We start from the raw sequence: 13,146 nt of genomic DNA, 5'->3' as shown, positions 1-13,146 counted from the left end.
TTACAACCATCAAATATACATAGAAAGGAAAAACAGATGCTTCCATTATAACCAAATTACAGCTTGTAAGGATGATACTGCAGAAGCAGACATCACCGGACACAAAATCTCTTTTTCATGCATGTGCTTCTCAAACCTTGTGGCTGGCTGATTCCCAGGAGCATTCCCAGAGGACTCACAGAACCACACTGACTCCTTGTGGTCATTAGGTTACTGCCCAAATCAGGCCAGCAAATGGAAAACAAAAACTTGAAAGCACACGAGCTTGATACCTGATAATTGATGAAATTTAGTTACAATTCCCCTCTCATGTTCATCAAAGAGCATCCTATCTTCTTCATTCTCAAATACAGCTCTCAGCACCACGAGGAAACTCCGAAGGTAGTAAGGATGACTTGGTGGTACTGTAACTGTTTTACCAGGAACATCACAGCTTGACCCCTGCTCCAAAGGAATTCCACAAGTGATTTCATTCTTTAAGTCACTGTCACCTTCCGGAGAAAGGTCCTGGATGTTATGCCCTTTAGAATCATCATGTGCAGGACTATCAGACTTTGCCTCCCAATTTGACAACTGTGTTTTAGTTTCTGAAGCAACAGTCACTTTCACTTCTTCACAACTACCTGCCTCGCATTTTTCAACATCTTGATTATCTACTCCTTTGATGCTCTCCCACTTTGCAAGACTGTGCTCTGAAGCAGACTTCAATGTATTCCCAAGAGTTAAGTCTGGTGAAAATAACATAGCAGCATTATCTGAGAAGGCAGGGCCAAGGGGTGATCTCTCATATTCCTGGGTAGCCTTTTGGCTTTCAGCTTCCATTATTTTTGTGCCTTCTACAGTATGTTCAGGTGTACTCTGCTCCTTAAGAGAATCACAGGCAAACACATTTTCCTTTTGAGAACTGTTCTCCAAAATTTGATCCTTGTCCTCAGTATCTGAACAGTTATCAACCAGGGTCCTAACCATTGTGAATGAGGAACTCTGTGGACTCTTATTGGCAAATTCCTCATTCTTATCTATTGCTCTTTTAGCCTCTGTGTATCTTCTGGACAATTTAGATGACAGGCTTCCCAAAGTAATGACTTTCACATTATGATGTCTCAGCTTATCTTGATTTTTGCACCCCAAATCATCATTATTTTTAAAGTAGGGGCTGGTCTGCTGTTTTACGCCCATTTTTGCTGAATCACTTTGGTCAGGGGTTAAACTTATCTTTGATGGTGACAACTTTCCTGGCGTTACATCTTCTAACACAATATTGGTTAAATCTACTGTAGGCACATGTGAATTTGTTAAGTCAACATGCCTCTGATCAACTGGAGTGATGTCATCATTGTTAGCACACTTTTCATCAAGATGCCGGTTTAAATCATATCTCTGCACCATTTTACTACAAACAGGGCAGGCAAGCTTAGCAGGTGGTGCATTGTTAAAAAATGAAATAATAGAGTTACATTCTTTTGTTTTAGTTTTACTGGCTGATAAACTTCTACGAGGTCTTTTCTTCGCAGGAGCTTTCCCTTCTGACATCATGAGTATTAGAAAAACTGGGTGTTTCCAGTAGTAAAACCCAGGATATCACTGGAAAAAGACAACAATGGTTTACTTTTACTTCCCTGTCTTGAAACAATACAAAGGGGGATTCTATTTGGCTTCATGTTTTTCATTTAGTCAATTTCTTCTTCCTACAAAATAAAACACATGTGGATTAAAAACACTTTAATGAATTCAACAACAGAGTGGAAAACAGTAAAACGTGCAATGGCAGTATCCCTTGAGAGAAGGAAAACCCTGGGCTTGGCACAGAAGACCCAAGGCTCTACTCCCAGCTCTACACGCAATCTCCGTGTGACCCTTACCCATAAAATGACGGCAATAGGCTCCGCAGGGATATTTTCTCAGACTTAAGATCTAAAATTACCCATTTTTTAAAAGGGAAAATTTGACTATTCCAGATCCCCCTTTGAAAACTACTGCATCAGTGGCTTTTTCCGGGCCAGAGAATGCCTGTCTGCCCGATCCCCGGAGTCATTCCGGCCTCACTGCCCTGCACGGATAAACTCCACCGCCCCCCCCCACCCCCACCCCAAGTCACAGACATCTGTCAACACGCATGGGTCCCCCGTGCAGCTATGGCCACCGCACCTCTGAGGCTCGGGGGAGGACGATCCCACTGGGGCCGCGTGCGCGCACGTGGGACGCGCACCTGGGCTCCGCCAAGGTGCCCGCCCTGTCGCCCTCTTTCACCCTCCCTCCCCGCCGCCCCTAGCCGCCCCCGGTCTCCCCTCCCGCGCGCTGGCCTGCCGGCGACCCCAGCCGGCCACCCCACTCCTCCCACCGAGCTCCGCGCGCCCAGGCATTCCCAGCCGATCCCCGCATCTCGGCTCGCCATAGGCTCAGCAAGTGGAGGCCCGAGTGATCGATCCCTCTTTCCTTCCAGGTTAAAGGCTCCTTCCATCCAGAGTGACCGAGTCCAGCCGAGCGGTGCAGGGAGGTCCGGGAACCTCCACTCTCCACGCCTGGAGACCCTTGCACGTGCGCTCGGAGGGAGCCCCTGGCATCAGTCGTTGGGAAGGTTGCCCGTGGGGGCCGCGCTCAGCGTCAGAAGGGGCTTGCTGGGAGCAGATGCACACGGGGGCTCCACCGACCCGGCGCCCGCGAGTTCGCGCGGTGGGCTCAGTAGCTGGGCATTCCCAAAGATGAGCTGCTCGCCGCCTTGCTAGATGTGAATAACCTCCAGAGCAAAGGAACAATAAAACGAAGTCAAGTCGTTAGGGAGCAGTGAATTGGGGGTGTTCATTACTTCCGTTTTTCATATGGTTTGATTGTGAAGCCATGCAGTTAAATGTATAATAACATATTTAACGGGGCGCCTGAGTGGCTCAGTCGGTTAAGCATCAGACTTCGGCTCAGGCCATGATCTCGAGGTTCGTGGGTTTGAGTCCCGTGTTGGGCTCTGTGCTGACAGCTCTGAGCCTGGAGTCTGCTTCGGATTCTGTGTCTCCCCCTCTCTTTGCCCCTCCCATGCTCATGCTCTGTCTCTATCTCTTAATAATAAATAAACGTTAAAATTTTTTGAAAAAAAAATTAGATATTTAAGAACAGAAATTGGTAACTGAAAGATAAAGTGTATCACTCAGCTCTTCAGCACGGTTACCAGCTGGTTCCAGCATCCCCATGAATGACCCAGAATGTAAGCAGAAATTTCTGAGTACAGGGGGCACTTTACCAGTGTGGTCCTTTACCAGTGCTCTCCACAGTGGTCAGCACTGTGTAATTACTCTGTAAACATATATCGAATGAATATGGATAAACGAACAAGTCAAAGAGAAAAGGAACATGAATAGGGAATTCACCAACAAATATGTATTAAGTGCCTACCTCATGTTCTTGATGCTCAAAATATGGCAGCGAACAGAAATGAGGAATAGGGGGTGGGGGGAATCCCCTGCCTTCATGGAGAATATATTCTGGTGAAGAAAGACAAAACAATTAAATAATGTAGAGAATTAAGGGGGAGAACTTCGAAGAAAAAACTGGGAACATCAGGGTGAGGACGGAGATGAGAATTACAGTATGAAAGAGTGGTAAGGAAAGGCTCCACAGAAAAGGTAATCTTTGAGCAGACTTGAAGGAAGTAAGGCAGTGAATACTTGAGAGGAGAGAATTGTAGGCAGATGAAACAGCAACAGCCTCTCCCTGAGGTAGAAGCTTGCCTAGCAAAAACACCAGGAAGGCCAAGACAACTCACTGGAGCAGAAGTGAAGTGAGATAGGTAGCAGAGAGAGGGCAGATCATGTAGGGTAACAAACATTTTCTGTAAAGGGCCAGGTAGTAAATATTTTAGGCTTTGTTGGCCATGGGATCTCTGGTCACACTGCTGTTGTAGTGTGAAAGCAGGCATAGACAATACGTAACATAAGAGTGTGTGGCTGTGTTGCAATAAAACTTTATTTATAAGTAGCTGACCAGATTTGGCCTCTGCTATAGTCTGCTGACCTTTAATAAAAGGGCTTACTGGACATATGGATATTAGCATTTACTTTGAGTAATATAGAGGAACCATTCTGCATGTTGTGTTAAGCACTGATGTTGGGGAGCAGGGACTGAAAGCAGGAGTGGAAGCAGGGAACACAGAAAGCTAATGAAGTAATCCCAGGAGAGATGACAGTGGCTTGGGTCAGAGTGCTAGTGTTGCAGCTGATAAGAAATAGCAAGATTCTGGATACATTTAGTAGGTATAACCAATGAACAATTTGTTCATGGTACAGGATGTTAAGGTATGAGGGGAAGGAAAAAACTGTTCTATCAACTAGAAGGATGGAAGGGAATAAATCAAGAGTTTAGATTCAGACATGTGTCTTAGTCCATTCAGGCCACTTACAGACTGGATGGCTTATAAATAATAGAAATTTATTATTCACATTTCTATTGGCTAGAAGTCCAAGATCACGGTGCCAACACAATCAAGTGCTTCTTCTGGATCCCAGGCTTCTTGTTTTATCCTCACATGGTGTAAGGGGCTAGGGAGCCCTGTAGAGCCTGTTTTATAAGATCACTAATCCCATACATGAGGTTTCTACTCTCATGACACAATCACTTCCATATCCTAATACCATTACACTGGGGTTTGGCATTTCAACATGAATTTGGGGTAGAAGAGGCTTCCTCTTCACCCCAGGCAGGGGTGCCTGGGTGGCTCAGTCAGTTAAGTGTCTGACTTCGGCTTGGGTCATGATGTCATGGTTCGTGGGTTTGAGCCCCACATCCAGCTCTGTGCTGACAGCTCAGAGCCTGGAGCCTGCTTCGGATTCTGTCTGTCTCTCTCTTTGCCCCTCCCCCACTCACGTTCTCTGTCTCTCTCAAAAATAAACATTAAAAAAAAAAAAAAAAAAAAAGAGGAAGGGCAGACCCAAATGTTCAGACCATGGCAACATGTAAGTTTGAAATGCCAGTTAGACATTGTTGTGGATGAAAAGACACATGAATTTATTAATGAAATAAGATCAGGAAATAAAAATTTGGGAGTCATCAGGATTTATACAGTATTAATATATGGCACTAAGGAGTGACTACAAATAGAGAATTAAAAGGTCGGGAAGACTTGGGGCGCCTGGATGACGCAGTTGGTTAAGCTGTTGACTCTTTGTTTCTGCTCAGGTCATGATCTTACAGTTCGTGAGTTTGAGCCCTGCATTGGGCTCCTCAATGATAGCACAGAGCCTGCTTAGGAGTCTCTCTCTCCCTCTCTCTCTCTCTCTACCCCTCCCTCTCTCTCACAAAATAAATAAATAAACTTTTTAAAAAAAATCTATAAAAGTTCAGGAAGACCTAACACTACAATAAAAAGAGGGGAGATGAGAGTGCCAGCAAAGGAGTCTGAGAAGTTACCAGTGAGGAAGAAGGAAAACACTTGGCATCCAGAAAACCAAGTGAATCATGTGTATTGAGGATTGGGGGATATCAGATGCACCTAGAGTGGAAGTAAGATGAATGTTGAGAACAACCATTACATCTAGCAATGTGGAAGTCATTTGGTAACTTTGACAAAAGCTATTGTGGAACAGTGAAATGATTGAATAGGATTCAGGAAAGAAAGGGGAGACAGGAATTGGAGACAATGCAGGAACCCATTCAGACCCCCAGAGCTGGTATGAAGATTATTTTAAGCTGAAGGCATCAGCGGATACAGAAAGAAGCCTTTTTGGAGCTTCCCTTATCTGACTACAAGAGACTTCTAGGAAGTAAGGCTGCCATAAATTCCCTCTTTGAGGGGTAGATGAGGGTGGACTTTCATTACCAGGAAGGAGACCTAGAATATATCTACCATAAATTCTCTCTCCAGGGGAATCTTATGGCCATGGAGACGGAAAAAACCCCACACCTGCATGAACAAGCATTATCACAAACTTTCTTATCTCCCATTTGTTCTTCTAGAAACCCAGGTGCTCTTCCCCCAAAGGCTTTTTCTACCCCTCTTTTTTCCCCCTACCAACTTTAACCATTTATCAAGCTACTTCTTTTGTAAGCTCCCATAATTTTTCTTTCCAATCTTCTTCTGTCAGGTGAATTCACAGGCCCCCAGACAATAAACCTAAGAGGGCAGAGGAAACGTTTTTCCTCTCCAACAACAGTAAATGTAGAGGTTTCGTACTGAAGGAGAGCAGCGAGGTATAGCCAAAGCTAAGGGGGGAAGTGAGGTTGAGTTTTGTTTATTTAATATGGAAAAATAACAATGTGCTTATATGCTGATAGGAATACTCAGGTGGAGTAAAATATGAAGCAGGAGAGAGAAGACTTGCTGGAGGAATATTCTTAGGTAAGTGAGGGGATAGGATACAGGCTGCAAGTGAAGGGGTTGGCCAAGTAATGAAATAGCACAGCACAACAAAATCCCAAAGTATTTATGGGAATGCAATAAATCCAGTACTCAACACAGTAAATGTTGTAGGGTACTGAGGAAAATCTGACTAGTCAATAAATGGTTTTTGAGAACAGGTTACCTACGTGGAAAAAATGAAACTGGATCCCTACCTCACACCAAATAAATACACAAATTAAGGCTAAATAGATTAAAGTAACAATTGTGAAAAGCAAAGCTTCAAAACTTTTGGAATACAGGCATTTTTCAGAGATATGGGTTGGGTTCCAGACCACCAAAATAAAGTGAATATCACAATAAAGCAAATGAAATGAATTTTTTGGTTCCTTGATGCATATAAAAATTATGTTTACACTACACTGCAGTCCATTAAGTGTAAAAGAACATTATGTATTAAAAAAACATGTAATACCTTAATTTAAAAATACTTTACTGCTGGGGCATGCGTGGCTCAGTCAGTTAAGCATCTGATTCTTCATTTCGGGTTCAGGTCATGATCTCACGGTTCATGAGATCGAGCCCTGTGTCAAGCTTTGTGTTGACAGTGTGGAGCCTGTTCAGATTCTCTCTGTCCCTCTCTCTGCCTCTTCCTCACTTGCACTCTCTCTCTCTCTCTCTCAAAATAAATAAACATTAAAAAATACTTTATTTTTAAAAAATGCTAACCATCATCTGATCTTTCAGGGAGTCATAATCACTGATCAGAGATCACCATAACAAATACAATAATGAAAAAGTTTGAAATATTGTGAAAGTTACCAAAATGTGATCCAGAGACGTGAAATGAGCAAATGCTATAGACTTGCTCGATACAAGGCTGCCACAAACCTTGAATTTGTAAAGAACACAGTATCTGCGAAGTACAATAAAGTGAAGGGCAGTTAACATGAGATATGCCTGAAGAGGAGATCATTTTATTATCTTGAAGGTATTATAGGATTCCTTAAATAAGAGAAAAACTGCTACTGTAAAGTAACAGATTGATAAATATGGCTATAGTTAAATTAAGAACTTTCTAATAATGGCCATTTCTATTTCTAGCAATGGCTGTGTAGCTTATATTTTACTGGGCTAAAATACTGCATATCACAAGTATGAACAATGTAAAAATTATAAACAATATAAAAATTACAGAAATAAATGTTTGGTGACAATTTTAAACAAATTATAAGCAATTGCAAAGTGTAAAACACCAAAGCCTATTCAAAAACATTGGAGAATGACCAAAAGTAGTCTGAAATTGGAAGGCCAGTAGCAAAAACAATAACAATCCATTGTAGGATTTGACATACCTAGATGAATTATAGATTACAACAATAGCAAAAAGGATGACAGTGCAAATGTAACTATATTGCTGCAATAGTCTTACATTTTATATGAAGTGGTGAAATATTAACTCTAAGTAGACTGTTTTTAAACTTTTTTAAATTTTTATTTATTTTTGAGAGACAGAGAGAGACGGAGTGCAAGTAGGGGAGGGGCAGAGAGAGAGGGAGACACAGAATCTGAAGCAGGCTCCAGGCTCCGAGCTGTCAGCACAGAGTTCGACTCAGGGCTCGAACTTACTAGCTGTGAGATTATAACCTGAGCCAAAGTCGGCTCCCCAATCAATTGAGCCACCCAGGAGCCCCTCTAAGTAGACTGTTTTAAGTCAAGGATGCATACTGTAATTCCCAAACAACTGAAATTAATGCAATGTAGAGTTAATACATTAAGGGAGAAATTCAAATAGAATATTAACATATTTGATTTAAAAAGTAGAAAAAGAGGAAGAGACAATAAAATTAGAAGAGACAAAGAGAGGGGTGCCTAGGTGGTTCAGCCAGTGAAAAGTCCAACTTTGGCTCAGGTCACGATCTTGTGGTTCCTGAGTTCAAGCCCTGTTTCAGGTTCTGTGCTGACAACTCAGAGCCTGGAGCCTGCTTCAGATTCTGTGTCTCCCTCTCTCTCTGCCCCTCCCCCACTCACACTCTGTCTCTCAAAAATGAATAAATGTTAAAAAAAAAAAGACAAAAAGAAAATAAATAGCAAAATGGTAAAACCAAGTAAAACCAAACCAATAATTACATTAAATGTGCATGGACTGGGGCGCCTGGGTGGCTCAGTCGGTTAAGCGTCCGACTTCGGCTCAGGTCACGATCTCGCGGTCCGTGAGTTCGAGCCCCGCATCAGGCTCTGGGCTGATGGCTCAGAGCCTGGAGCCTGCTTCCAATTCTGTGTCTCCCTCTCTCTCTGACCCTCCCCCGTTCATGCTCTGTCTCTCTCTCAAAATAAATCTCTCAAAAATAAATAAACGTTAAAAAAAAAATTAAAAATAAATAAACAAATAAATAAATGTGCATGGACTAAAAGCTCCAATTTAAAGATAGGACTTGTCAGATTAGACTCAAAAAGCAATTCCTAACTATATGACATATAAGAGACCCAGGTAATTGGAAAGTAAGAGAATAGAAAAGGATATATTATTCAAACAATAATCAAAAGAGCCATAGTATTATACTGAAAGTAGACTTCAAGACAGAGAGTATTACTAGGGGTGTCTGGGTGACTCAGTTAAGTGTCCAACTTTGGCTCAGGTCACGATCTTGTGGTTCCTGAGTTCAAGCCCCGTTTCAGGTTCTGTGCTGACAGCTCAGAGCCTGGAGCCTACTTCGGATTCTGTGTCTCCCTCTCTCTGCCCCTCCCCTGCACATGCTCTCTCTCTTTCTCCCTCTCTCAAAAATAAATAAACATTAAAAAAAAAAGTTTAAAAAAAACCTTAAAAAAAAAAAAAAAGACAGAAGTACTACCAGAAAAAAAGAGGTCATTTTATAGTCAAAAGGGTCAACTCATGGGGTGCCTCAGCTGAGGTCATGATCCCACGGTTTGTGAGTTTGAACCTGAAGATGGGCTCTGTACTGACAGCTCAGAACCTGAAGCCTGCTTTGGATTCTGTGTCTCACTCTCTCTCTCTCTGCTCCTCCCCCACTTATACTCTGTCTCTCTCTCTTTCAAAAATAAGTAAACATAAGAAAAAAAAAAAAAAAGATGGGCACCTGGGTGGCTCAGTCAGTAAAGCAGCCGACTTCAGCTCAGGTCATGATCTCGTGGTTTGTGGGTTCAAGCCCTGCTTCGGGCTCTGTGCTGACAGCTCAGAGCCTGGAGCCTGCTTCGGATTCTGTGTCTCTCTCTCGCTCTGCCCCTCCCCTGCTTGTACTCTGTCTCTTTCTCTCAAAAATAAATAAACATTAAAAACAAATTTTTTTTTAATAAAAAAAGAAAAGATGCTTTAAAAAAAAAGGTCAACACTCATGAGAAAGACATAAACATCATGAGTATGTACCTGATGGTAGGGCTTCAAAATACATGAAGCAAAAAATGACACAATTAAAGGAAGAAATAGAAAATCCACAATCATAGAGATTTTATATGCTTTTTAAAAATGTTTCTCTAATTTTATAACTAGACAAAAAAATCAGTAAGGATAACTGAACAAAAATATTAAAGCTTTGGACTAATTGAAATACAGAACACTATAGTTAACAACTGTAGAACACGTTTTTTCCTCTTCTCGGTATAAATTCACTAATTCTGAAACCACTTGCATATTCTAGCCTTGAGTAAATGAATACATATATTGAAGACAATGGGAGCAAGATTTCTCACTGTTGGAAAAGGCATTACAGACGTGGAAAGAGTGAATACTGGAATATAATCTACAGGGGCATTCGATTAGAATGAGAGGTTTGGGCATGCATTCATGTGCAGAATCCACACACACACACAACCATAGCTTCCTAGCTCTGGTTAGTGGGCCTAGTAGCAATAGTAGCAATGAGCATGCTTATTTTGCTCATCTTTGTTTTAAAATACCAGTCTCCACTAAAAGGAACCAGCGTTCTGTGGGAAAATGACGAATTCCAGGGAAAAGACAGGATATGCCTGGAACATTCAGTAGCACCAGAAAATGAGGAAGTGCTCAGAGAATAATGGGAACCTATCAGAACTCAGAACCTGGTGGCCCTCACTGTAACAAACTCAAAATGTTTTCATCTCCAGCTTCAAAGCGACAAACCGATTATCTCGAACCTCTGTATATGAGGTACTAAAGACACACCTCTGCTATGGCCTTCCTGCCAAAAGTGCATAACCTGAAATCTAATCCTGAGAAAACAGGCAAATTCGATTTTGAGGGACAGCCTATATAACTGGCTTGTATACCTCAAAAATGTCATTCAAGAAAGGCAAAGAAAGCTCAGGAACTGGAAACTAAACAGACATGACAGCTACACGCAGTGAGGAATCTTGGTTACCTGAACCTGGACCGGGGGAAAAGAGTTAGAACGTACATTATTGGGACAAGTGATAAAATCTGAATATGGACTGTGGATTACTAGCATTGTACTGATGTTAAATTCCCTGACTTTGATAATTGTAGTGTGGTTATACATTAGTGAATATTATTTTTAATTATTATTTAAAATGTTTATTTTTGAGAGAGAGCACATGTGCACGTGCATGAGCTAGAGAAGGTCAGAGAGAAAGGGGACAGAGGATCCTAAGCAGACTCCACGCTGATGCAGCGAGCCCAGTGCAGGGCTCTAACTCACATACTGTGAGATCATGACCTGAGCCAAAGTTGGATGTTCAACTGACTGAGCCACCCACGACCCCCTAAATTATGATCTTTAAGTATGCTCTGTGCCCATTGTTGGGCTTGATCTCATGACCATGAGACTGAGTCACGAGTTCTACCGACTGACCCAGCCAGGCACCCCGATTATATTGAATATTCTTAGGAAATGCATACTGAGGCATTTAGGTGAAAGGGCCATGATGTCTCTAACTTCCTCTCAAACTGTTCAGAAAAAAACAAAATAGTAAAGCAAATGAAACTATATTTACTAGAATTTTGCTGTAACTTTAAAACATAAAAATAAACGAGTTAAAAATGATACAGAGAACAACAAAAATGCTCCGTCTCATTAGCAGGAAAACATAAATGAAGACCACTGAAGTGTACACAGCAGAAAGGCAAAATATTTTTTAAACTCTGCCAATACAACCTCTGACAAAGATACAAGTCCAAGTTTGTACAACTACTTTCAAAAGCAACTTTCAAAAGCAAGTCTTTTGCACTTTCTACCCTGCGATTCTATTCTAAAGGACACTAGAGGCTAGAGCATAAGAGTAACACTGTGTGGGAACAGAAGGTTCAAAACAGCATTGTTCCTAATAGCATAAAATGAAACAAATGTCTTCATGTGACTGGGTAAATAAAATTGTGGTAGATGCATATACTGTGCAGCGCTGTAAATGAATGGATGAATGAGGGAAATCAACAGTGAAAAAGCAAGCCATAGATGAGTACATAGAGTGTCTTATTTTCATAAAATTCAAGTACTAGTGAAGTAAACAATGCATGAAGAGATATATATGGTCAAACACATACAAATGTAAAGGAACGATGAACACAACTCAGAACCATGGTTTAACTTTTATTTTAGATAGAGTAGAAGGGAAAGAGAATCTTCAGCAGGCTCCACACTCAGCACAGAGCCCAACACAGGGTTCAATTCCATGACCCTGGGATCACGTCCTGAGCCGAAATCGAGTTGGATGCTCAATGGACTGAGCCATCAGGCACCCTGGTTTTCTCACTTCTTTAACATACGTGAAGTAGATGAAGAGCACCACTGAGTACTGTTTTGTGTTTTTAAAGAATTTATTTTTTTAAAGTAATCTACACCCAATATGGGGCTCAAATTTACAACCTTGAGATCAAGAGTCCCAGGCTCTGAGCCAGCCAGTGCCCCCATTTTGTGTTTTTAGAGAAAGGGTGGTTTCTCCAATGTGTTGTTTTTCATAATTGAAGTATTTTTATTTTATGTACAATGAGTTGGCATTAAGGTAGGTAGGTATCTTGGATGACCCATTCAAGGAGATTCACTTAGTCCAACTTAATGTAGCCTATATCCTTTGTGAACTGATGGAAACACTGGCGGCACATACTGAGGCCATATTGCCAGATCACACAGTACTGGTGTGAGCAGATGCAGCAAGGTGAGAACCCTGGCCAAATTTCCTCTTTCCTCAGATGGCTCTGGTAGAGCTGTTGGTGACCCATCTTGCTCTCTCAGATGCAACAAGGCAAAAAAAAAAAAAAAAAAAAGTTTACGTTATGTTTCTAAATTACATAGAAAAAGTACGTAAATTTTCCACCAGAATGTACACTTCATAGGTATAAGAATCCTTTTGTTCGGTTATCTCGCTGGTACCTAGGATATTGCCTGGCACAAAGTAGGTATATAAAATGAACATAATCTTTAGAATGTGTCAAATATTGCATAAAAAAGCAAATGAACAGATATGCCTCACCTAGAGGCAGGGTGAGAAATGAAGATAAAAACGATTCTAACTATGCAAAACATCAAACTGCCCTTGGACAGGTAAGGTGAATCATTTTGGGATCAAACATTCTGATCTTGACTAATCATTATGAAAGAAAGACTCAAGGGAAAGAGAACTAAGCCAGCAGTTGAATGGGGACTGGCAAACTGAATTTAAAAAGAAAGCAGGAACTCTTAGAGCCATAGAATACTCCAATTACCACTAAAACCAAATGACACTTTCACTAAGGCTGGACTGAGACCTGGAGACCTAAAGACACAACCCGCCACAGGCTCTTCCTGCCCACTCATTGTTCCCGGTGGATGAAAAACCGAAACAGCTTCGGGAAAAGCTGCTCTCATTTTCTTCCCATCGGAGGTAAAGCTTACAGC

The 13,146-nt window shown here is 41.6% G+C and overlaps 2 protein-coding genes across 11 annotated transcripts in view; both read right to left on the bottom strand.

Moving 5' to 3' along the window:
• Positions 1-2,666, bottom strand: part of FAN1 (FANCD2 and FANCI associated nuclease 1) — a 34,133-nt gene extending 31,467 nt beyond the window's left edge. For 8 of the 10 annotated variants that reach the window (XM_042941223.1, XM_042941229.1, XM_042941230.1 and 5 more), the window contains exons 1-2: positions 2,149-2,233; positions 273-1,688 (exon numbers count right to left, since the gene is read on the bottom strand). In XM_042941223.1, coding sequence (XP_042797157.1) covers positions 273-1,536 — 1,264 coding nt within the window. In that variant the 5' untranslated portion in view covers positions 1,537-1,688; positions 2,149-2,233. Of the gene's footprint in view, positions 1-272; positions 1,689-1,862; positions 2,005-2,148; positions 2,234-2,341 lie in introns of those variants that run through there. The other 2 variants (XM_042941226.1, XM_042941225.1) reach the window with 2 other exon arrangements.
• Positions 2,667-12,132: 9,466 nt separating this feature from the next.
• Positions 12,133-12,494, bottom strand: LOC122221710 (40S ribosomal protein S29-like). The gene has a single exon (XM_042941236.1). The coding sequence runs from the start codon at positions 12,489-12,491 to the stop codon at positions 12,315-12,317; it is 177 nt and encodes a 58-aa protein (XP_042797170.1). The 5' UTR covers positions 12,492-12,494; the 3' UTR covers positions 12,133-12,314.
• Positions 12,495-13,146: the final 652 nt, after the last annotated feature.

The sequence above is a fragment of the Panthera leo genome, chromosome B3 (assembly GCF_018350215.1).
Source record: "Panthera leo isolate Ple1 chromosome B3, P.leo_Ple1_pat1.1, whole genome shotgun sequence".
Lineage (NCBI taxonomy): Eukaryota > Metazoa > Chordata > Mammalia > Carnivora > Felidae > Panthera > Panthera leo.
Note: the sequence above shows the minus strand (reverse complement) of the source record. Positions and strands in the feature narration are given on the sequence as shown.

What these genes read in the sequence shown, in the direction of transcription:
- LOC122221710 (XM_042941236.1), bottom strand. Translation starts at nt 12,491, where the DNA reads ATGGGTCACCAACAGCTCTACCAGAGCCATCTGAGGAAAGAGGAAATT.